Source organism: Fundulus heteroclitus, chromosome 20 (assembly GCF_011125445.2).
Source record: "Fundulus heteroclitus isolate FHET01 chromosome 20, MU-UCD_Fhet_4.1, whole genome shotgun sequence".
Taxonomy (NCBI): Eukaryota; Metazoa; Chordata; class Actinopteri; order Cyprinodontiformes; family Fundulidae; genus Fundulus; species Fundulus heteroclitus.
The window spans coordinates 43,434,197-43,458,258 of NC_046380.1; the positions used below are offsets into that span (position 1 = coordinate 43,434,197).

General features: G+C 41.8%; 1 protein-coding gene across 1 annotated transcript in view; it reads left to right on the forward strand.

Moving 5' to 3' along the window:
- The window catches only part of si:ch1073-15f12.3 (laminin subunit beta-3), a 39,945-nt gene that overhangs the window by 14,468 nt on the left and 1,415 nt on the right, over nucleotides 1–24,062 (forward strand). The window contains exons 14-22 of the mRNA XM_036151300.1: nucleotides 6,160–6,532; nucleotides 13,369–13,529; nucleotides 13,660–13,871; nucleotides 13,990–14,196; nucleotides 14,313–14,457; nucleotides 14,547–14,754; nucleotides 20,658–20,799; nucleotides 20,895–21,071; nucleotides 22,855–23,014. Coding sequence (XP_036007193.1) covers nucleotides 6,160–6,532; nucleotides 13,369–13,529; nucleotides 13,660–13,871; nucleotides 13,990–14,196; nucleotides 14,313–14,457; nucleotides 14,547–14,754; nucleotides 20,658–20,799; nucleotides 20,895–21,071; nucleotides 22,855–23,014 — 1,785 coding nt within the window. The remainder of the gene's footprint in view (nucleotides 1–6,159; nucleotides 6,533–13,368; nucleotides 13,530–13,659; nucleotides 13,872–13,989; nucleotides 14,197–14,312; nucleotides 14,458–14,546; nucleotides 14,755–20,657; nucleotides 20,800–20,894; nucleotides 21,072–22,854; nucleotides 23,015–24,062) is intronic.

The window sequence follows — 24,062 nt, forward strand, 5'->3', positions numbered from 1 at the left end:
GCTGGTACACGTCGCCGGTCAGCAAATCGGCGAATCTGCTCAGTGGAGCGGCGGAGGGAGTGAATGGTCTGGTCCCAAACCTGCTGGCATCGTCGAATGTGGTGGGCTACAGACGTGACCGTGATCTGTTTCTCGTCTGCGGGGAACAGTGAGGGCTGGTATCCCAGCGAGGCTTCAAAGGGGGAGTGGTTTGTGGAGGTGGAGACGAGAGAGTTGTGGGCGTATTCAACCCAAGGGAGGAAGGTGCTCCAATCTGTGGGATTGGTAGAAGTGAGACAGCGCAGGGAGGACTCAAGTTCCTGATTCAGGCGCTCAGTTTGCCCGTTAGACTGCGGGTGATAACCAGAGGTGAGAGCGCACTTGGCGCAGAGAGCGGTGGAGAACTCCTTCCAGACACGGGAGGTGAACTGGGGGCCGCGGTCTGAAAGGATCTCTTTGGGGATGCCATGGAGACGAAACACATGTCGAACCAGAAGCTGAGCAGTCTGAAAGGCTGATGGGAGCTTCAGCAGGGGAACCAGGTGGCAGGCCTTAGAAAAACGATCTACAATCGTCAGGATGGTGGTCATACCTCGGGAGGAGGGAAGACCGGTGACGAAGTCCAAGGCGATGTGTGACCAGGGGCGCTGGGGAAGGGGAAGTGGCTGGAGAAGGCCAGCAGGGGGGCTGTTCGAGGATTTATTTTGGGCGCAAGTGGGACAGGCGAGAATATACTCACGAACATCCTTGTACAGGGACGGCCACCAGAAATGCCGGGTGATCAAGGTGGAGGTTCTTCTTGAGCCGGGGTGAGCAAAAAGCTTAGTAGAGTAGAACCAATGGAGAACTTGAGGACGAACGGAGCTGGGAACATAGGTCTTGCCAGGGGGTCCATTTCCGGGGTCAGGTTCGGCCTGTGCAGCTTGGGAGATGAGGTCTTCTATTTCCCAATGGAGGGAACCGACAGTGCAGGAAGGAGGGAGGATGAGTGCAGGTTCCTTGGGTAACTCCTCGGGAGAATACATGCAAGAGAGGGCGTCAGGTTTAATGTTCTTAGAACCGGGGCGATAGGAAATTGAGAGGTTAAAACGTGAGAAGAACAGGGACCAATGGGCTTGTCTCGAGTTCAGGCGTTTTGCTGCTTGTAGATAGGCCAGGTTTTTATGGTCGGTCCAGATCTGGACAGGTTGCTTGGTTCCCTCCAACCAATGCCTCCATTCTTCTAAGTCTAATTTTATGGCCAGCAGCTCCCTGTCACCAACATCATAATTGCGTTCAGCAGGAGTTAAACGTCGGGAAAAATAGGCGCAAGGATGTAGTTTTTGGTCAGAAGAGCGTTGAGAGAGGACAGCTCCTACCCCGGAGTCTGAGGCATCGATCTCTAGAGTAAACTGTTTGGATGGGTCTGGGTGCACTAGAATGGGAGCTTGGGAGAAACGTTGTTTCAGTTCCAGGAAGGCGTAGTCGGCTTTGGGGTTCCAGGCGAAGACGGTCTTGGTTGAGGTTAAAGCGTGCAGGGGAGCGGCGAAAACTAAAGAACATTGAAAAAGGAAACCACCGCAATCTCCTCCCTCACCGGAGAACCTCTCCGGGCTGGGGAGGGAAACGTCGCGAGGAGGGGGGCTTTGTGCGGTCTCGGGAGCCGGTGCCGGCGGTGGATTCTGGAGCGCATGGGTTAGGTGACCAAGCTGTGCGGCCAGCTCCTGAACCTGTGCTTGCAAAGCGCGCATAGCTGAGCCCTGATTTTGAAGCTGCTCCTGTTGGTCTGCGAGCGCTCTCGAGAGTGTTCCCGCTGGATCTTGCTGGCCAGAGTGTTCTGTCATGCTTTTCAGGTGTCTGACCCACATGCAGGAACACTCAGGAGAACAAGTCAGAGTTCCAACAGTTTATTTCTTAGGGCAAACAATTAATCCGCCGAGATCAGAAAACGCAGGGGCTCGGGAGACGGCTGGGAGCGAAGGAACGTCTGGTTCACAGGAGGCGACGGGGAATCGGACCTCTGGAACGAGAGGAAATGGTTAAATTTGAACAATGGGTTCGTGAAGTGAATCCACCGGTGCGCTGTTACCGAGATCAGCTGAGACTTAGCCAAGGGGAGTGGTCTACGGGCTCTACAGGCGTTCGGAGCACAGAGGACGAGAAGGCAGGTTGGTGTGCTGGGCGAGAGTGGGTCGGGTCCGGCTGACGGAACTCGGAGGAATCCAGGACCAACTGCCAGCTGTGATCGGAGGGAAGGATCTGGAGCGATCAGGCGATGGGTGCTTGAGCTTCGAAAGTGTTTAGGACGTGATCCAGGGCTTGAGGTAACCTGGGACACAGGGAGAACAAAGTTACCGACAGGTAAGTGAGCTGTCATAAGACAGTGGCCAACTGAGGCTTACACTAGGTTAACACTCTGGCAGTGTTGTGCTGGCAGCCATCCGCTTAAATAGTCCAACTCAGCGCCGCTTAAGGCCGAACACCTGCCACAGCACGCCTCCCTGCTCATCAAGGCCACCTGTGTGGGGAGAAGGAGGAAAAGAATAGCACCCTGATCGGGCATGCCTCAGAACCCTGACAGTCAGTAGTTGCGTTTCCATTACAAATGTACGTGAAAAATTGTTGATGTTCTGCTAATTTCGATAAAGCAAATTTTTGTAATTGCGGTGATTCCATTAAATAAGAAATGTAATTAAAATCATACATTTATACTTTTATTCACGTGAGTATCTCGTCCATGAGGGAGAAGTATTTGAAACAAATTTTATCTTTTCCACCGGCTGCACTTTTTCCGAATGTCCACTGTTCAACCTAGAACTAACTTCAACGTGGTTGCTGTGAACTTCCCTCTCTGCCTTCCCTCATATTGAAACCTGCCTGCTGCAGTCAGACCAAAGAGAAGATCAGCCATGCTTCGTGTCCACATTACAAATGAATCATGTTGCACAAAGCTACCGGTGGTCCTGGATTACAAAGCAGGAAATAAATATAATATATAAATAGACCGATCCTGTCCTCCACTGCCTCAGTTAGCAGGAGTTTGGGGCTTCATTGAGTCAGCGTCTTGAGCCACCAGCTCGAATTGATAAGACTCTAACCCGCTGGCCTCCACAAGCCTCCCTCAACCTCCGGGGACAAGGAGGGGGAAAAATCCTTCACCTCAAAAGACCAACCGTGGCATAACTACCAGCATAACTCTGTTCACTCTCCATGATTCAATATTGCAAATCAAGATTGTGGCTTGATTTGCCCAGATGAATGTTGAAATAATGTAATTTATAGCTGTGAGAAATGATTTGGGAAAGAAAATGGGTAAACATTGAAAAACATACAAGTATGTTGGTAACACATTAATTTTTATAATTTGGATCCTACCGGTAAGAGACAACGGCAGGTAATTCTATCTTTGTAAATCAGATTTGACTGTTGTTGTTAATGAAGTAAGATTTTGCTCCTACATGGCTTGCAAGGAATGTGTAATTGTGATCCAGAGGTATTTAAAACCTGCGTTGGCTACTTTGAAGGGTATAGTTAATGGAGATATGTCTTTAGCTAATTAGTTCATTGGGAAGTATTCCATTTCAAAAATGTTTAGTTTATATCCAGATAGACGGCAAAACATTTTAATAATGTCAGGATACATGGGATACTTGACAGAGGGTCTCTTACATCTAGCAGCAGATCATCTGCTTATAACGAAACTTGGTGTTTCGTTATAAGCACCATTTTTAGAGCCGCTAACAGTGTCTCAATTGTCAATGCAAATAGTAACAGGGATAGCTGGCATTGGATGGAGAGAAAATAACATCCAAAAGCCTTCTTATGTTAGAATATGAGTGTCTTCCCCTTATAAATCCTGTCTGGTCTTCTGAAACGATCTGAGACATGACATATTTTTGCAAATATTTTAGCATCTACCGAGCGAAACGATATTGGTAGATAAAAAGCACAGCTCAGTGGATCCTTGCCCTTCTAATGAATTAGGGAGATAAAAGATTACATGAGTGTGGATGGCAGGGTGCCTTGTTTGAATGAATGGTTGAATATTTCAAGTATTAGTAGAACTAACTGATCTGAGAATTGTGAAGCTGTGTAACTGATCTGAGACTGTGAAGGTTGAGGCTTCCTTAGGGGATGAAAATCTCTTCTTCGCTCCTCTCTCCAGGGTATTCTGCAGTCAGGTCAGAAAGAGAAGTGCTAGCCATAGAGCGAGGTTGTAAAAATAGGCCATCACTTTCCGGTCTGTTCCTCAGCAACTTCTGCCGTGTAGTCCTCAAAGATCTGGACTGGTGTCCCTTAGTAATGAAGCTTCCCTTGTCTCTTATGAGCCTCCTGAACAATCAGCTACTTGGTTTGGTAGTAATGAAGGCCAATTATTACCGGTCTGGGCCCGGTCCAGCTCGGGAGGAGACTGAAGAGTCTGGTCACCGAGTACTTTAGTCAGGAGTTCGGCAGAGAAACTTGTGAGCTTCAGTCTCTCAATTGACTCTGGGAGGCTGATTATCCTAATGTTGTTTCTGTGACTGCGGCTCTCAAGTTCAAGTTTTGCTGTCAGTTTAGCGTTGCTATTTGCTAGTGCCACACACCTCTCCCCAGTGCTTGAATGTGTTGGATCTGCAGCTCGGCGTGGGAGTCTAATGAATCTATTCGCTGACCATGCTCCGTCATCAGTCCTTATATTTTGTCGAGTCTCTGTTAAAAAGCAGTGAATATTGTTTTGAAGTTTGCTGCGATGCTAGCTCTGTGGTCTTCTGGCATATTAGCTATGCTAGCTAAATCTGCGTTGTCTGTCGGAAAGGTGTCCACTTCGATCTTTTCAAGGTTCCAATATTAGTTCTGCCTGTGTCGGTGGATTGTGGGTTATAAAGAAAGTGTAAATTTATAAGGTTTTAGCTGTGGTAGAGCGAGGCAACGCTGCGTTCACATGCTCGTCAAAACCAGAAGTGAGGTCAAGTTATTAAAATAATGTTTAAACTCTAACAGCTGATCATGTTTGGGAACATTGGCCAAATATAACCCAAAAGAAGAAGGGGGTTCGGTGTCTTCACCGCACATGGTAAGCTTATGGAAAAAGTATCAGCTGCAAGATAAAGTAAACTTACCAACAACATTTTAATAAGGATGTGCATAGGCTTCACCACAAAAGATAATTTCTAATTAAATTTTTTTCACAGTTTTGCTAATAATAAAAGGAAAAAAATAGTTAAAGGTAAAATAATTATAAAACCAGTTTTTGTTTGTTTTATTAAAACAAAATCTCAAGATTTTGCAGCAGTGTATAGTATTTATTTTTGTTGTGGTTAGTAAAACAATTAATTTTACCAATGATTATCATTCCTAATAAATGACTTGGATAGCAATGACAAGTGATGATCAACTGGTTCATTTTCAGCACCAAAGATGTGTGAACAGCGACAAAGAGAGAGTGACATAAGGAAAGAAGTGATTTATTTTACTAACAACACACAAGCACTGCTAAACACCCAGAAATATCTATCCACTCCTTTCTGTGGAAAAAGAGCAGTGTGGAAAAAGAGCACCTCTGTATTCATGAGCACTGCAGTTTGATGCATAGATCCTTTTCAAAAGAAAGACTTGCTGTGAGTTAATTTTGACTTGACAAAAGCAAACATGCACATCTGACAGTCAAGGTACCTACAAACAGAGAGTGCAATGTGATCATCCCGACGGCACCCCCACCTCAAAAATTAATCCAGCAACTTATCACCAAAGCAAATTCCTTGTAAGTGTAAAGTGCTCCTTGGCATTAAAAGATTGGCCTAGGATTGGTTTCTATCATAAAGAAAGTTATTGGCAACAGTATCTGCTTCGGTACCTTGATCTTAGAGAAACTTAATTTTTGTAAACCTCGTTGCCATCCAAGCCCAATCAGTTTTAGTAGGACTTAGAACAGTGGAGCACACAGAATGGTCCAAATAAGGGCATTTTTTGTTTTTTTATTTAAGACATTCTTTGGCAAATGCTGTCTGATGGACATTGGCCAGCAGTCAACAGTAATAAGAGCCAGGTGATCAACAGTCTGTATGAATTTAAACACAGTTATCAAATATTTGCTATTTTTTTACTTTGTCACCTTTTCTTGTTTCTACTTTTTGTGTTTTTAAACGAAGAGGGGTCTTAAGGCCTCAGCCTGCAGCTGCCTCTTTAAAGGAACTTGTTTTTCTGTGTCTTTTTCTACAGGTTGTCAGTGTGATATAGACGGAACCCTTCCAGGAGTTTGTGACAGGAAAACAGGAGTGTGTTTGTGCCGGCAGGGTGTCACTGGGCTTCGCTGTGACTCTTGCAATCGAGGGTACTGTAAATCTTTTCCTGCCTGTAAACTTTGTCCAAGCTGCTTCTTTACCCTGGACTCTGAACGAAGGAACCTCACCCTTGTTCTGGAGAAACTTTCTCCCACATTCCCCTCTCTTCCTGGTGGTGCTGGTGATCTTGGAAACTTTGGGCCACGCATTTGGGCTCTTGAGGGGAGCCTGAACCAGATCAGGGACTCTATATCCCGACCACCCAACACTGCAACACTTGATGGTGCTCTATTCCAGTTGGACAAACTGAGGTGAGGAGCTTCTGAAATATTCACGTGATGAATTTGTTTCAGTTATGTACAGTGCTGGGAGGAGGAAGTATTTGCCACACCCGGGCCTGATTCCTGACAGACTTGGAGAATAGAAAATATCACTCATGTAGAACCCTTCCAGGAGTTTGTGATATCACTCATGTAGATCTTGTGTGACAACATGAAGTAGGCTTAAAGATATCAAAGCACTGCTGGCCTCAACTGAATCAGTCAACCCTAATGTTATTTAAAATACATCAATGAGAAAGAGACTGAGCAAAAATGGCATGCATGGAAGTGTTGTGCCTTTATGTTGTGCCATTATGCACGGTAAACAGAAATAAATGAACATCCAGAGGACACGAATATAGAATGCTGTTCATCTGAATTAACACTATATTGCAATCAACAAATCATCTCTACTAGGCTAGTGAAACTTAACTAAACTAAGCAAAATTAAGATAAAAAGAAGCTAAGGAACTATGTACACACAAAATGACAAAAGGACAAATAAAATAGTTGAAAACCATCATCAGAATGATTCAGTGATTCTTGGTTCACTGAGATCCAAGTTAGAGAACCAAAGTTCCTCTTAGAGAATATTAAATGAGGTTAAATTAGCTTAACTAATTTAGAACATTTGGTGTGTGTTCAAACATAATGCAAATCTGAGTTAGGTAAAACATTATTTCAGGAAATAACATTTTAAAGAATGATTTGCTTAGTAAAAACGAATAACCCTTAGGACACTTAATTTTATTAATGTAATTATTTCTCCAAGATATAATTGGACTCAAATCAGTAACTTGGGAAGCTAGAGGGCGCTGTAGCGGACGATCGACCGGAAATTACGTGTGGGGCACTTCCTCTGGCCATTGTTTAAGTTACACCATAGACATCATAGACATTATATACGTAGACGCGTCATTGGGCGGGTTCTGCCTAGGCTGCGATGCGTCAGAGCGTCCGTCATCTTAAATGTGGCAAATCTGCAGTTACTCAGTAACTTAAACAGTATCATAGGGACTTTAATCTCTGAATATACTTTGTATTCGTAGTATTTTTGTTTTTGTAATATTACAAGTTTATTTTCATATCCCTTTAGCTTCATTCTCCTGAATTTATTCTCCTAAAGAATAAAAATATTTAAAATAATCTAGCCTGGCCCCATTACTCAAGGAGTGAAATATTTTTGCAAACTGTGACTATTGTGGAAATGTTCCCTCTTAATTCTCATAATATGACGTTTTTCTCATAACATTATCACTTTTGTGTTTGTTTGTTTTTGTTTTTTTACTTTATTGACCTAGGACTTTTTTCTCATATTATTCATTTTACCTCTTTAATACTCCCCCAAAAAGTCTGTTCCTAAAGGTTCACATGTGACACAGTTTTATGAAATAATGAAGACCACAATGTTTAGATTTAACAAATTGATCCTTATATTCAAAACACATACACACACAAATGTGTATATACAGTGTGCGATTTGCACAAAAACCAGAGGGGGGGGGGGGGGGGGGGGGTTCATTTCAAGTGTTTTATAAATGAACATAACAACAAGGTTATGTGGCCTGCATGCTGTCTGGCTCGAGACAGCATGCAACTTGTCCTGGGAGGGAGGGTGGAGAAATCTGCTGCTGCTGCTGATTCTTGTCTTGTGATGCTGCCTGCAAATTTTCATCATCCACCAAAGTTAGTCCTGTAGCTGTTTATCTAACTGTTTGTCCCGCCATCTACTCTTGACCTTTTCTGTTGATTTTTCGGGCCGAAATATGACAAAATACTTTAACGTTCATGCTACCACACGTTCTCATTCATTACTTGGTTAGCTTGCAGCTGCTCTTTCAGGTAGCTAGCTAGATCCAGTAGGTTAGACTATTGTTTTTAAACTTGGGCCATCTACTGTCTGGACTCGGGAGTGGGTATTCATTTATGTTAACCGCTTTGAGCAGAAAACATATCAATACTCTTTAAAAACAGACAACAAAAAATTCAATTAACAAACGTGAAGGACACAAGACATGTATTTATATTAGGGCTATCAAACGATTAAAAATTTGAATTTGAATCGATTAATCACATAATGTCGATAGTTAACTCGAGATTAATTGCAAATTAATTGCATGTTTAATCCTTTTATTTCTGAAAGTGTAATAGCCTGTTTGGGCATTTTAATATGCAATTTTGCAATAAATGACACTAATAAAATACATGCTTGTACAAAAAATATTTTTATTTTATTATTTTTCTAGCACTTTTGAGAATTGGAATGAAAACTAACGAGAACAAACATTATGTTTAAAACAACCCATACTTATGTCTTACCAGGGTATTGGCGAGTTATTAGAGAAGCTAAGCTTGGCTCTTGCTTAAAAAGATTCTTAAGCCCTATTTGTTCGTAATGAGCCAGTAAATCTTGGCGGCCCATCAGCCTTATGTAAATGGTAAGCAGACTGAACTGGACCGCGCTAAACATAACCGGACCTCACTAACTGCAGACCAGTTCCTGAGCAGGTCTCGGACTGTTTTTTTTATTTTTTATCCCAGTTATCTGATAACGAAGAGCGCATGAGCAGACCGCGTCATCCGCTTACAGTCAGCTGACTGTCCGCGGTTTTTCCATTGGTCTGGGCACGTCCCGATTCACACTCCATTCAGACAAATTTCAGACATTCATAATAAGCTTCCTTACCATGCCACACAATTTCCAGTGATGATTCTGATTATCAGCATGATGAACCTCTGTCTGTTGTTGTTTCCTGCGTCTGTAAATCCTTATTAGACGTTTGTTTGTCTTATCCACGTCCAAAAAGCCGACTCTGTCTAACCATAACATCCTGAATGTTACGGGTGCTGGCATTTTGATTTACTCTGTCCCGCCTTCAATCCCAGAGAGCAGCAGTACCGCAGATCGTGACTTGTAGGCGAGGAGCAATCAAGGAACCGGGATAGTGTGGTGTGTAAACGGTCGTCTCGGCTTGGTAAACTGATCCAAGCTCGGACTGGTCTCGGCTCGGTTAAAAAAAGTGTAGTGTAAACGCGGGGGTGGGGGGGGGGGTGATGTGCTGGGGGAAACAAACCCTGTAGTGGCCCCCCTGCTGTGAGAACAGTCATTTGGGAGGGGTGACTGCAACAGTCCCTTACATTTATTGTGGCCTTAGATCAGCCTTAGAGTCTGACGTTACTAGTCTACGTTTTTTTCCTCTTGGCTGGTTACACAACATCCCCCCTCAAATCTGATAATGGAGATCTGATTCTCCGTTTTCAGATTTGCCAATGGGTTCTTCACTGAGCAGTTCATTCAAAGTTCAAGTCTATCAGAAGCTTGTCTCTGGGAGGGATTGAGGCATGTTTGGCAGAGATCTTACCCTATTAACGAGTTCATTATAGTTTGAAGGTTTTCTCTGGCAGGATTGAGGCAGGTCTAGCAGATGACTGACTCTTATAAAAAAAAATATATACAAAAGAGTTCAAATCCAAAATTTCTAAACATCATCGTGACACAGCCAGTTTCCACCCCTTTCGGTTTACTGGATAACTGAATTTGTGCCTTTTCTTAGGGTTGTTTACCATTTGGAGGTTTAAGATGTTAAGCTTGCTTTTTCTTCTTTCTAATTGGAAATGAGTTTCCCAAACCAGCTAATTGTATCTGTGAACCTCTGGCATTGAAAGGTGATTTTTTCTGCAATGCATGGTCAGATCATATTGTACACTTTCATGTAGATTATGAAGGAACCAATACTTAAAAAGTCACACTGCTGGGATGAAGCTTCCACGGGTCTCCTGTGGCCTGTGCTCGGCCTTTCAAGCGTGGGGAACCCTGCATGACAGAAATGTTTCCTTAGGCTTCCTGCAAGGCTGTGCACAGGTTGCAGCGGACAACTTCAGATCAGCTTTTCTGTTAGTTTGGCCTAGCCGAAGGAGATTGATCCACATTGTCTCGACTCAGCTTTCTTGCAAAAGCTGAGAAAGGTTACGAACAGTCTATTTAATGGAAGTTGGCTTCTTAGGTTCCAATGTTTAAGGAGGCTGGGATGCACTTTGCTTCAATTCTCTCTGCATATATGGCGGGCAACCAAGCTCCAGTCGGATCCCTCACAGAGAAAGATGAGAGGCTCCCCTACGCTGCTTAAAACAGCGGGCGAAACAAGAGCAATTGTAGCACACCCTGCGGCTTTACATAATGGCCCCCCATGCTGTGAGAACACTCACTTGGGAGGGGTGTATGCAACAGTCCCTTACATTTATTGTGGCCTTAGATCAGCCTCAGAGTTTGATCTTACGTTATTTTTCTGTTGGCTGATTACACAACAGAAGAGTTCCAAAGCCAAAATCTGACCAAAAGGACCACAAAGGCCCATCTCACATTTCCCAGAAAACATCTTGATAATCCATAAGACTTTTGGGTGAAAAATTCTGTGGACTTACACAGTGCTTCAGAAAAATTACATCATATCAGCAGAACTAAACTGGCTAAACTAAGAGAGGTCCAAATCCCTCCACAGTGGGGTAAATAATTCATTGCCAGTGATCGCAAATGCTTGATGGCAGTGCTTGCTGACCAGGGTGGCAAATACAGGTATTATGTTAGAAGGCCAATTACTTTTCACATTAGGCTGGTTGCTTTGCATCTTTTTGTCTTAATAAATAAAATCGTTATCCTAAAACTTGTCTTTGCATTTACTCAGATTATATATTTCTGATATTATTTTTTTAACGATACTAAACATTCAAATTTGACAAAAAAGCGAAAACAGAAGAAATCTGTAACAGAACAAACACTTTTTCAATTCAATTCAAAAATACTTTATTAATCACAGAGGGACCCATAGGGGTTCCTTTAACGAGTTGCTGTAGATGGTAATGGCTGCAATAAGGAAGGATCTCCCATAGCGGTTTGTATTACAGTGGCTCTGGAGAAGCTTCACGCTGAAGACATTCTGGTGTATGATAGTCTGATGAAGAGAATGCTGAGGGTTGTCCATAATGTTCTTCGTTTTATGAAATTCATCTCAAAGATTCTAGAAGGGTCCCCTAGAACAGAGCCAGTCTTCTTTATCAGCTTGTTGAGCTTCTTTAAGTCGCTCAGTTGCTCTGATGCTGTTACCCCAACAGATGACGGTAGAGGAGATCGCACTCTCCACAACAGAAGATCTGCAGCATCTTGTTGCAAACCCTGAAGGACCTAAGCTTCGTCAGGAAGTACAGTCTGCTCTATTCCTTCTTATAGACGGCTTCACAGTTGCGTCTTCAGTCCAGTTTGTTGTCCAGGTGAACACTGAGATATTTATACTCCTCCACTTCTCCCAGAATGGTGATACTCTTGGTATTATTCCTGTTTCTCCTGAAATCTGCAACAACCTCCTTAGTTTTATTCACATTCAGAATGAGATTATTGTTTCCATGCCATGCATCTCTGATGCATCCAGCGACTGCAGAGTCCTCTGAGTATTTCTGCAGATGACAGGAGTCTATCTGGCATTAGAAGTCTGAGGTGTAAATAGTATAAAGGAATGGTGAGAGTGCCCCCTGTGGTGTTCCTGCAATGATGGCTACCTGGTTAGACAAACAATCCTTCAGTCTCACAAACTGTGGTCTATTAAGGCCCGTTTACACTACACTTTTTTAACCTTAGTCAAGTAGTCGATTCAGACTGCCACCTCAGTCTTCTCGGGTTTCTGATAAAGCAAATCAGGCTGAATTGTGTTAAATACAGTGGAGAAAGCAAAGAACATGATCCTCAAAGTGCTGTCTGCCTTGTCTAAATGACAGTGGATTTGAAGCAGGTGTATGTGTCTTCAGCTCCACGGCAATAAGCAAACTACATGAGGTCCTGATAGCTGCTTGTTTGCTTAGTCAGGTGGACGAAAATTAGTCTCTCTATGACAGGAGTGTCCGAACTTTTCAGTACATGGGCCAAAATTGTCATGTCAAAAAGGAACTTGAGGACCAAAAACTGAACAGTTTTTTTCAAACCAAAAAAAAAATGATGTTAATTTTTTTACCTGCTCAACAAAAGTATGATCATTTTAAATTTTAAATTAGTCCGATTTGTTTGTAGGAAATGAATGTGTAAATTATTTTACATCCAAAATTAGAAAAGGGTTTTGCTATTTTTTTTGTATTCATCCAGTTGGCAAATTACTTTGAATAATTTAATTTGACTCTTTAATAATAATAAACTGAATTCTTTTTGGTCTAGCAAAATAAGAACAATATTTGGGTCAGTTCTTTGAAAACACATCCTGTAATTAGCCAATTTTAATAAGTGAATTCAAAGCAGATTTGAATGCACCAAAATCTGCATTTGAATAATTAAATATCATAGGATAGATGTTACTATGAAATGAAAGAGAATGTCAAAAGTGTGTTTATTAAAAGATGAATACTTTACTTTTTTCAATTGTAGGATTTTCCTACAATTACTTTTCTGTAATAATTCAAAGCTGGTCTGGTGGGGATGGTGTTGTCCACACAGAAGCTTATATAGTAAGTCATACTCTCAGTCATGGCATTGATGTCCATGTGGTTGGCACAATGAGTCCCAGTCTGTTGCCTCAAAATAACCCTGAAGGGCTTCCTTGGCTTCCTGTGACCATCTTCTCACAATTCCCTTTACTGCAGGTTGCCTATGAAAAAGTGGCTTATATTTTGAGCAGAGAAAAAACAGATTGTGATCTGATTTGCCAGGAGGAGGTCTGGCTTAAGAGATATATTTCCAAGACTGTATATGAGTTCATAACACCAGCATTAAGGCCTTGCCTCTAATACGTCAACCCGATTGTATTAAGAATATTTTCTGTCATTAATAACTATTTGTTGTTTTCTTGTAGGGATGAGTTGGAAAAGGTTGATGATGATCTTCCTCCTCCAGTGAGAGATCCTGGTTTGGAATCTGAGCTGAATAAACTACAAGCTCTGGTAGATAGCATCACTTTGATTTATAAAGCCAAGAAAGATGCTATGGAGGAAAACATTGACCCCAATCATGCAGGTCAGCAATACCAAAGTACTTTTTAGTGGATGACTGATCAGTGTTTTATTTTAAATAAAACAACTGGAACAGGTTATCATCAGAAGGTTTTTTGAGCCAAATTCTGACTTTTTTCCATCTTTCTATGCAGGAGCACTCAATACCATCAAGAATGCGTATGAGGAATCAACAGATGCAGCTAAGAAAGTGACTTCTACTGGGAACACAGTAAAGGAGTCAAGTGACATCCGGAAAGAGACCAAAGAAATTCAGAATCAAGTGCAGCCAAACAACATGAGGGAGCTGAGCAAGCTAGAGAACAACATGGCTTCCCAACCAGACCTCACTCCTGTCGCAAAACAGGTATCTACAATGGTTGATCAAACTATAGACTATTACTGTACACGAAGAAGCTGGAGCTTTGGCCTTGCTCCTAAAAACACTGTAACATCCTAACAGATTTGTGACTTCCTTTCTCGAGGTGTGTGTCAGTGTTCAATCAGAGCCCTGCACCCCTCTCCAGTGTGTGACGAATGCTCTGTGTCCACCCGAGGCAAGCCCAGCCTGTAAAAATGGAACAAAGTGTGTTGGTTCTCTGCCTTTAAGCAAAAGGGCTGACACTGATGTTATGGATGTCAAGGACCGTCTGAGCAAACTTGCTGTGAAAATCACAGAGGCTACAGAGATGGTACACACTCAGTCCTTATTAAAAGCAAAAGCAGTTTTGTGTAATTTTTAAGATTTCTATCATTCATAAATTTACATTCTTTTTATTTTCTCTTCATTTTCTGTTTTTTTCTACAGCTTCAGAATACACAGGAAAAATCTGATCTGGTGAGACAATTAGTAAATGACCTGTCCAGCAAAACTAAAAAAGCCAGAGATATGCTGGAGGAGGACTTAAAAGAGACACGCGATGTTGTTAAAGAGCTTAAAGATTTTCTGTCAGGTACAAATTATTTAAAGCCCCAATTACTGCAGTGATCATAAGGGTAAGGTAGAACTTTGGTCAAACATTTAAATTGTCTGTGCATTTAGACCCAGCCTCAAACCTGACCCAGGTCCAGGAGGTGAGTAATTGGATTCTGAAAGAAAAGCTACTCGTCAGTCTGCCTACCTTGAAGACAAAGCTTGAGGAGTTAAAAAACTTGACAGCAAATCTACCAAGCACAATGAATGTGCTGAAGGAGGCCAAGCCACAACTGGACACAGCCAGGACATTGCTTCAGGAGGCTCAGGACAGCAGGTAAACCCTCATACATCACTCTGGAAAAAAATTGTAAGTTACAATAAGGTACACCAGACTATAAGGCGCACAGTGAAGTAACATGTATTTGTGCGTCTTTGTCCACATATTAGGCTCACTGGATTATAAGACGCACTAAATATTCTTCCCAAGTGTGTACTATCACTCCGCCCCTTCACGTACACAGCTCTTTCCATAGAGAGAGCTATCTATTTCTGTCGGGAGGACAGAGTAGTTGGACTACACTCTCCTGTTTCTAACATAATGCTAAATCAACATTACATAAACGTAAACATCACTTTTATATTGAATTAACTTACTAGGCTTATTGTTGCTAGCATGTACTCTGGGCACAGGTTGCCTAAAGGCTCCCACATATTCGGGCATACTGTGAGCTTTGCAGACTCCGCACTGACACTCTGTGGATGTAGAGTGTGTGATTAGCTAGCTGAGCACCTAGAGTCGTTTATTTTCCAGCAGGCTCCCACCGCACACCTGTCAGTGAGAACAGAGAGGGACTGTGATGCTGCACGTCCTTTTGACCGCCTGCTTGGAGCAGCTCAGAGTATCAAGCTTGGTGTCACATATAAAACAGTTTGATGTAGAGACTTCTTGCGAGATGTTTAGAGTGTGACACGTACCTGTATACGTGGAGTCCATGCAGAGTCCACCTTGAGTATGCCTCGAGTACACGCGGACATCCACGGAGTGAACTAAATGCGAGTATGTGGGGACCATTACATGAATGCACTTCTAGTTTCAACATTACAGTCAGACAGTCTTGTTAACTGCTCATGGGTCCAATCAGGTACTGACACAATGTACCGTAATACTTACTTACTTACTTGCTTACCAAAGTCTTACTTACACATTTTAAGATTTTTGAGAGCATTGTACCACATAAAATCTCAGTAAGCACAACTTTAATCATATATAAGGCGCATCATCAATTTTTGAGAAGATATAAGGATTTTAAGTGTGCTTTATAGTCCAAAAAATGTCAATCTTGCAAACATTTATCAATTATTTTTTTTATTATTAATTCCATTTTCAAAATGTTATTTATCTGAAAACATTTATAGTTTTCCTAATCAAGATACTTCCATACCCTAACCCACAGTTTTTCTCCCAAGCAGAACACAAGCTTTTAATGGAAGGTTATGCCAAATTTGAGTCAATAATTAAAACACCTCAAAATCTGTTAAAGCCAGGAGAGAGGGCTGGCAAAAAGTAGCAGACAAATTAAATGTGTAAATACTGTCCATGGTAGATGTTTCTATCTACAGTATGAATTTTTGCATTTTAATAATTTCATATTTACTTTGTTCTTTTATATCAGAGCCTCCACGGGACCCACTAGAACATGGGGACAAGTACAAGTGAAATACAAGAATATTCTACAAAATGGTAGCCTTTAATTATTATACTTTATTTAAAAAAGGAACTTGTTACGTCAAAGATCCAAATTTCAGTGTCATTCCTTAGACATTGGAAGTAAAGGACGCGTGCAAACTGGGAATTATAACAAAAAAATTATTTATCCATTAAAAATGAAGTTCTTCCTTTTCCAAGTCATCCACAGTTTACACGGTAAAACTGTATTGCTCCGTGTCTGGGTAATCCATCCATATTTTTTTCTAATACAATATACGGCTCGACAGGAAGCAAGCCTTTCAAAGTAAAACTAAACTTAAATAAAATGGCCTGAACAAATCTTCTTACTGAATATGATATACATAAAAAGCAAACCATCATACAAATAACTTAAATATTTTCTATTTATGGCTCTAACACAACTTTTTCCTCTTTAAAAGCCACTGTGAAATGATGTGCTTGTCTGTTTATAACAGCCATCAAGAAAAATCTCTCTACAATTACACTGTCGCGCTGCGCTAAAGGATCCTGTCTATTGCGCAATACGCGATTAATTCGAAAAGCTCTGAAATTATTCTTGCACCTTCCGCAACAGGTGGCAGTCGTAAAAATGGACATGGCTACTACAGACTTCACTATCTCCTCTGCTTCTAAAGCGGCGATCTAATACTGTTTACATGAAATAAGCCTGCTCGTGATCAACATGTTGCTATGACAACAAGTCCAAGATAAGTTTCGAAGAACCAAACGATCCAAGATCATGCCAAATAGTCAACAATCAAATCCAGCTAACTGAGTTAGCGACGTACGAAGAACGGGCCCTAGGTGTCATTATTACTTATTCCTCCTTTAAAGCTATACATAGCCCTAAAACAGCATTTGTTTGTCCGTGTGTTTAAGCCACAATAGCTCGACCAATAGCAGAGACTGGCTCGCTGGCCAATCATCAACACTTCTGTCTGAGGCCACGTGAAGTCATGGTTTGGAAATGATACCAAATTGGAACAAAGAGTCATAAAACAAAGGGGGACCTGCCTCTGTGTGTAGGGAAAAACAGAGAGAAACAGCTTGAAACTGTAAATAAATAAATAAGTAAATACACTGATTGGCTCTTTTATGCTGATCAACATAAACCAATGTAAGCTTTAAACACAGTTTGATCACCAACATGCAAATGCATGCAGCATAAAGCATTCAGCTCAGCTGCTGATGCAGTGGTTCAAAACACAGAAAACAAGACACTAAGGATGATCCTAGATTGTTTATCTAAACCAACAAAAAAAAAAACTTTCCTTCAACTTTGCATTGTCTTTATGGAATGCTGAATTGGCTGGAATAGCCCTGGCTTATCTGTGTACGTCTGAACTGTTCAGACCTCTTAGGAGGGAAAAACAAATGGGTACACTCTTTACTCAAGCGTTTATCCGATTATCCTTTGATAATCTATTCAATATACTTGGATGACAGGCTGCTAATCCAAGTTCTTCTAGCAGAATGAAATCTGCTGGATACACAAAAAAGAAACTCTAAAAGCTTTCTTGAGCTTCTTCTTCAAAGGTTGAAAAGAGGGGAGAGGGACAAAAACTCGGCAGCAAATCTGGCAACTCTACTTTAAGATACTCTGTCAGCCAAATCAGTTGCTGGAGAGAAAGAATCTGCACAATATGATGTCTTATAAAAACTTCATTAGAACAATAGGATCGCAATGTTAACAAATCCCCTTGTGTCCGTGGCTTCTGAACTCCACTCCACCAGGGCCTGCAATGAATTTGTTAACTTCTTTACTGAGAAAATCCTAAAGATTAGAGGATCAGTCTGTACATCAATATCATGTTCAGAACCAAAGTTGTCTCTATCTAGAACTGATCTTGACAAAATGTCCCAATTCAGCCAAATAAACTACGAAAGATTAGAGGAAATCATTCACCAGCTGAGTCCCTCCTCCTGCTGCCTTGATGTTTCACCCACAGCTTTCTTTAAGAAAGTTTTGCCTGTCATAGTGTCTGATTTGTCTCAGACAATAAACACGTCCCCCAGTTCCTAAAAATAGAAATGATCAAACCACTGTTGGAAAAGAACAATGTGGACACACTACTTCTGCAGAATTACAGGCCCATCCCTTTTATCAGTATCATTATTGAAAAAAGCTGTGTTTCAACAATAAAACACTTTTTTAACAGTGACCAGCTGCTTTGACGTTTTCCAGTCAGGTTTCCTCACCACAGTGCAGAGACAGCCCTTACCAAGGTGTTTAATGACATCCATATAAATACAGACTGTGGAAGAACCACAGTGCTGGTACTATTGTACCTCATTGCAGCATTGATACTCCATTGATCACTCCATTCTGTTAGAACACCTGTAAAACTGGGTCAGCCTTTCTGGTACAGCTCTCAACTGGTTTAAATCCTACTTAAAGAACTTTTTTGTATCAGTAGGTAACATTACATCAGAGATGACAAAAATCACATGTGGGGTTCCCCAAGGGTCCATCCTGGGTCCCCTCCTATTCAATATCTACACGCTCCCTCTAGCTCAGATCATAAAAAAACAACAACATCAGCTACCATCACTATGCAGACGACACACAGCTCTACATCACCATGTCACCAGGTGACTATAAACCAGTTCAAGCATGGAGTAAATGCCTAGAAGAAATCAATCCATGGATGTGCCAAAATGTTCTTAAATTAAATAAAAACAAACCTGAAGTAATAATATTTGGACCAATAGTGGAAAAATCAAAAGTTAGCACACAGCTTCAGCTGCTTCAGCTAGAGACCACTGATCAGGCCCAAAATTTGGGTGTAGTGATGGACTCAGACCTGAACCTCCAAAAGCATCTAAAGACAGTTTCACTAGCAGGCTCCCACCTGCTGAGACATTAAAGGATTAATGTCTCAGCAGGATCTGGAAAAACTAATCCATGCATTCCTCTTTAGTTGAATTGATTACGACTTTTTTGGGAGACCTGTGAAGATACCGTCTTCACAGGTCTCCCAAAAAAGTCGATCAGGACACTGGCTCCCTGTATCTCAGAGAACAGACTCCTGTTAGTCTATAAATCCCTGAATGGCTTAGGACCTAAAGAGATCACAGACTTGTTATCAGTGTATCAACCCTCCAGACCACTAAGGTCTTCTGGCTCCAGCTTGCTCTGCAGAACCAGAACCAGAACCAGACATGGAGAAGCAGCATTTATTTCCTATGCTCCACTTATCTGTAACAAACTTGCAGAAAACTGTAAAAGTGCTGAAAGCCTGAGTTCCTTTAAAGGCATACTATGCAACATTTTTCAGTTAATTAATGTGTTCCATACCGTTTTGGATGATTAAATGAGTCATTTCAGGTCGAACAAAGGTTTTCTCGGCCGCCCTGGTGGTCTGTGGGGGAAATACCGTACTTGCAATTACAGGAGCCCTCGACCCGCACCCACAGGCTCAGAAGTCTGGTGCATCGCGAGAGTCGGTCTTGCTTTACGGTGAGAACTGCTACACACCCCCAGTGTGGCGGAGCGGCTGGCGGAGCAGGGGGCGTATCCATGTGTTTTTGCCTGTTTTTTCCCTGCCATTCACTATATGCACGCGCGAAAGCAACAACAAAGAACCGCGTGTTAACGTCAAATAAACATGCAAGCATATCGAGTTTTCTTATTATTATTATTATTTATTTTTTTATTTTTTTATGTTGGCGAGGCGGTAGCATGAGTTTGGCGAGGCGACCGCCTCGCCAAGATAGCGCTGCGGGAAACCCTGATGTTCATACTTTCACTGTCTTAGTGTACTGCCGTTTTTTCCACTTTTTATTGCGTTCGCCTGTCTGCTAAGCTCAAAACAACCGCGCCTGGCTTGACGGAGAAACCAGGAGAACAGCTGAACATCTTTACGACAGTGCACTTTTACTTTCGCCCTCTGGGGGGAGCCTCGCTGGAAAAATCAACCCCGGTTGCATAGTATACCTTTAAATCAATATAAAAAACACATTTGTTTAGGACTGCCTTTGACTGATCTAGTGGAACTGTTTATTGAAACATCATTAGTTTAAATTTGTAGTCCAACTGTTTTTAATATTTGCTTTTTGTTTCCATTTGCCAAGGTTTATTTTGTTTGTTTTTTCTTAATTTTTTTCCAACTTGCTTTTAATCTGTTTTTATTTTGCTATGTTTTAATCATGTAAAGAACTTTGGGCAAATAAATTTGCCTTGTCTTGCCTTCCCTTGCCACTGAATGCTGGGAGGTGTAGTTTGTCAGTCCTTTCGGGTGAGATGGCCCCGACAGCATTTTGGCAAACTCACAACATGCTCTGTTATTTTTACTGATGTACTTCTTCTGATTTTTTTTCTCATTTCCCTTAACCAACAGAGTATTTTGGGCTGATTCATCACATAAAATAGGATTTAAATACATTTAAATTACAGGTTGGAATGTTAAGAAAATAGTTGAAGTAGTAGGAGTAAACAATCTATCAGCTAAAACAATATATCATTGTGTGCATGAGACAAAAAAACAGTTTGTATGGCACATTAACAGGGTCAAGGCACTGGGAGCCAAGGACAATGTGAGTGAATTCCTGGAAGGCCTAAAATCAGGGACTGGTTCCCTCTCTGACTTGGAAGAAAAACTGCAGGACAGCATGGATCTCATTGAAAGCCTCAATAATAACCTGACACAAGTAGGAATTTTACATACTTCTCCGATAAACAACTCTTCCACAGTTAACAAAAATCTGTTCCGTAGAGATTTTTTAATTTCTCTATCTTGATGAAGGCCAAAGACCAGCTGAAGCCAGCAGAGAAGGACCTGGATGATACAGGAGCACTGATGACACCAGTGAAAGAGCATCTTTATGGGTTGAAAGAGCTACTGCAGGATGCACAGCAGAAGGTTCCTTATGCATTAAAGACTGCAGAAAAAGCTGAGGAAGAGGCAGCTGCTGCAGAACCGGTAAGTTCCTCCAGCCGGAGGATCTGGCTAAAGCCCTATTCGCACAGGATTAGTTTTACCTAGGGTTTTACCACAGGTGATTTGTAATAATTACGGAGATTGTCTGTGTTTTTCATCCTGTGCGAATGTACCATGTCAGTAACTTGTAAAGTAAAAATTCCCCCGCAAATTACCTACTAAATTTTACTAAACTCCGAGGTCATGTGATAAAACAAATCCATTGTGAATGGTCATCTCTGTGATTTGGCAGAAATGGCGGGATCCGATACATAGATATGCAATTTTTTTTTGTTTCCTGGGCACATTTTTATTTGCGTTTAGTAAAGAATGGAGGCTGCATTGGAGTGTTTAGAACACCCTGGTTCCCACAAACCCTATCTGAAAACAAGCCCAGTAAGCAACCCGCCACACATTATTAAAGAGCCTGTTTCTATACTTTTTAAATGCATGCATTTAGTGTGGAATTTCTCCCCACCGTGACTTTTCCTGTTTTTTGGAGGGGTGGGGTTGTTACGTATGGGGAAAGATGGTTCTCACTGTAAAATGCAACAGCAGCTCGAGGTCTAGCTCTTGTTGTACAGTGCGATAGACAGGAGGATGGGTTATGTTATCCCAAATAAGCAACTTCACGTTAAAGACTAAGCCCAAAAACCACGACTCACGAAATCTACCAGCGACTTTATAAAAAAAGAGAGCCCAGAGACTCTTAAAAGCATGGTGTTGTGCTGACATGTACAATAAGCAGCAGACATGTCCATAAATTTCTGCAAATCTCAGGCTTTGTTTATCCGTGCCAATGCGCCACATAAAAAGTGATGTAGGGGGATAATTTAATTATTAAATGAGGTCCCTATGTAAAACTAATCCCGTCCGCAGAGGGCTTAAAACAACTTTAAACTGAGAGTCCATCCGAATAGCTTTATTGAGTAAGGACTGTGGTAAGTGGAAGTGCGTCAGTGGGCACCATAACTACTCTCCGAATATTGCAGTCTTAAGCTATCCAACGATCCTTTGCATGACATGACATATTGTTACAGCTCACCTCATGGAAATCAGTGAAAATGTCCAGAGAGAAGAGAGCACGCACTTTGTAGTTCATTTTTGGAAGGTTGTAGGCCCGGATTTTAGTTAAAGGCTGTCTGAATTCGGCACAGCAGTGCAAAGCAACTTTCCTCCCCACCAAAGAGTTCTAACTGTTGACCCCATGAAAGGTTAAGGAACAGGAGCTATGATTAAGGATATTTGGATGAAGCCTAAGAATCAGTGGTGTTGACTGCTCTGATTCTTTTGTTTCTGTTTGAACCAGGCTCATGTGCTACTTTACATTTGATGTGATTTTTAAAGAAAAATGACATTGATATATTTTGTCATGAAACTACTTGATGGACACCCCTGGGTCTTTCTGCATGGAGTTTGCATGTTCTCCCTGTGCATGCGTGGGTTCTCTCCGGGTACTCCGGCTTCCTCCCACAGTCCAAAAACATGACTGTTAGGTTAATTGGCTTCTTCAAATTGTCCTTAGGTGTGAATGGTTGTTTGTCCTGTTTGTCTCTCTGTGTTGCCCTGCGACAGACTGGCGACCTGTCCAGGGTGTACCCCGCCTCTCGCCCAGTGAACGCTGGAGATAGGCACCAGCAACCCTCCGACCCCATGAGGGATTAAGCGGTTTGGAAAATGGATGGATGGACTACTTGATGGTTGAAATGTGAAGTGAAATGTTTCCTAAGGCATTGTATCATCAGCCATGATTAGTCACTACCTGAGTGTGGGTGTGTATTTGTAGGATCTAAATATTTTGGAGGAACAGCTTGGCCGTCTTCGAGACAAAGCAGACGCTGGTGGCACTGAAGAGACAGCTCCTGAAGCTGATAGACTGGAAAGGCTACATGAGAAAGCTGGAGCTCTGGCTAACACCACGCAAAATATAAAAGAGGCTCTCTCAGGTAATGTAGAAATGCTGTAAAATATCAATGGTTTTATTACCATATTGTAATGAATTGTGACAAACTTTTAACTTTTTACATTAAAATCAACTGTTAAATGATTTTGATTGTATTAAATATACTTTTCGGTTTATTTTTTTCTCTTGATGTTCTTGCTGCATAAATCCAGAAATAAGAATTAAAAAGCACAATTATTTTATGAATATTTTTGTTTAGACAGACATTATGTTGGGCATCAATTTTCAGTGGTGAATCAAAACCCACAGCTGACTAACATTGGTTTTCTTTCCAACACTTTAAATACCCCGTTTACACTACCCTTTTTTTAACCGAGCCGAGACCAGTCCGAGCTCGGTAACTGAGATAACTATCGAGTATAAATGGAACGCAAACTAAACTAAACCGAGCCAGACACAACCGGACCGCGCTAAATGCAGCCCAGTTCCAGAGGTGGGTTCGGCTCGGTTTTTTCCTATCTCGGTTATCTGACAACAAAGAGCGCATGAGCAGACCGTGTCATCTACGTGCAGTCAGCTGACATTTCAGACATTCATAAAAATACTAGCTTCCCTACTGTGACACACGATTTCCAGTGATGATTCTGCTTAGCAGCATGATGAACCTCAGCGTCTGTCATTGTTTCCTGCGTTTGTAAATCCTTATTAGACGTTTGTTTGTCTTATCCACTTCCCAAAAGCCAGTAAAGTAAATTCACCAAAAGTTGCGGTCTTAGCTTTAATCGCCGCAAACAACGACGTATCACCGCCATTTTGATTTGCTTGGTGCCGCTGTAGGTACCAGATTGACTCGGGCTGCCAGATTGACTCGGGTCCTGCGTCTTCTGATGACGTCACTATACATTGTTGGTTTAACGTTTGCTCAATTGCGCAAAATATTGTAATTGGTCTGGACAACTTACTAAAGTAATTATAGCGGGTTGTAGGTTTTATTCGAGAGCGGGATTGCGGCTTGTAAACGGACAATTTTACGAAGAAAATCGCCATGGTCCCTGCGCCTCCCGATGACGTCACCAGATTCTCCGTGGGCC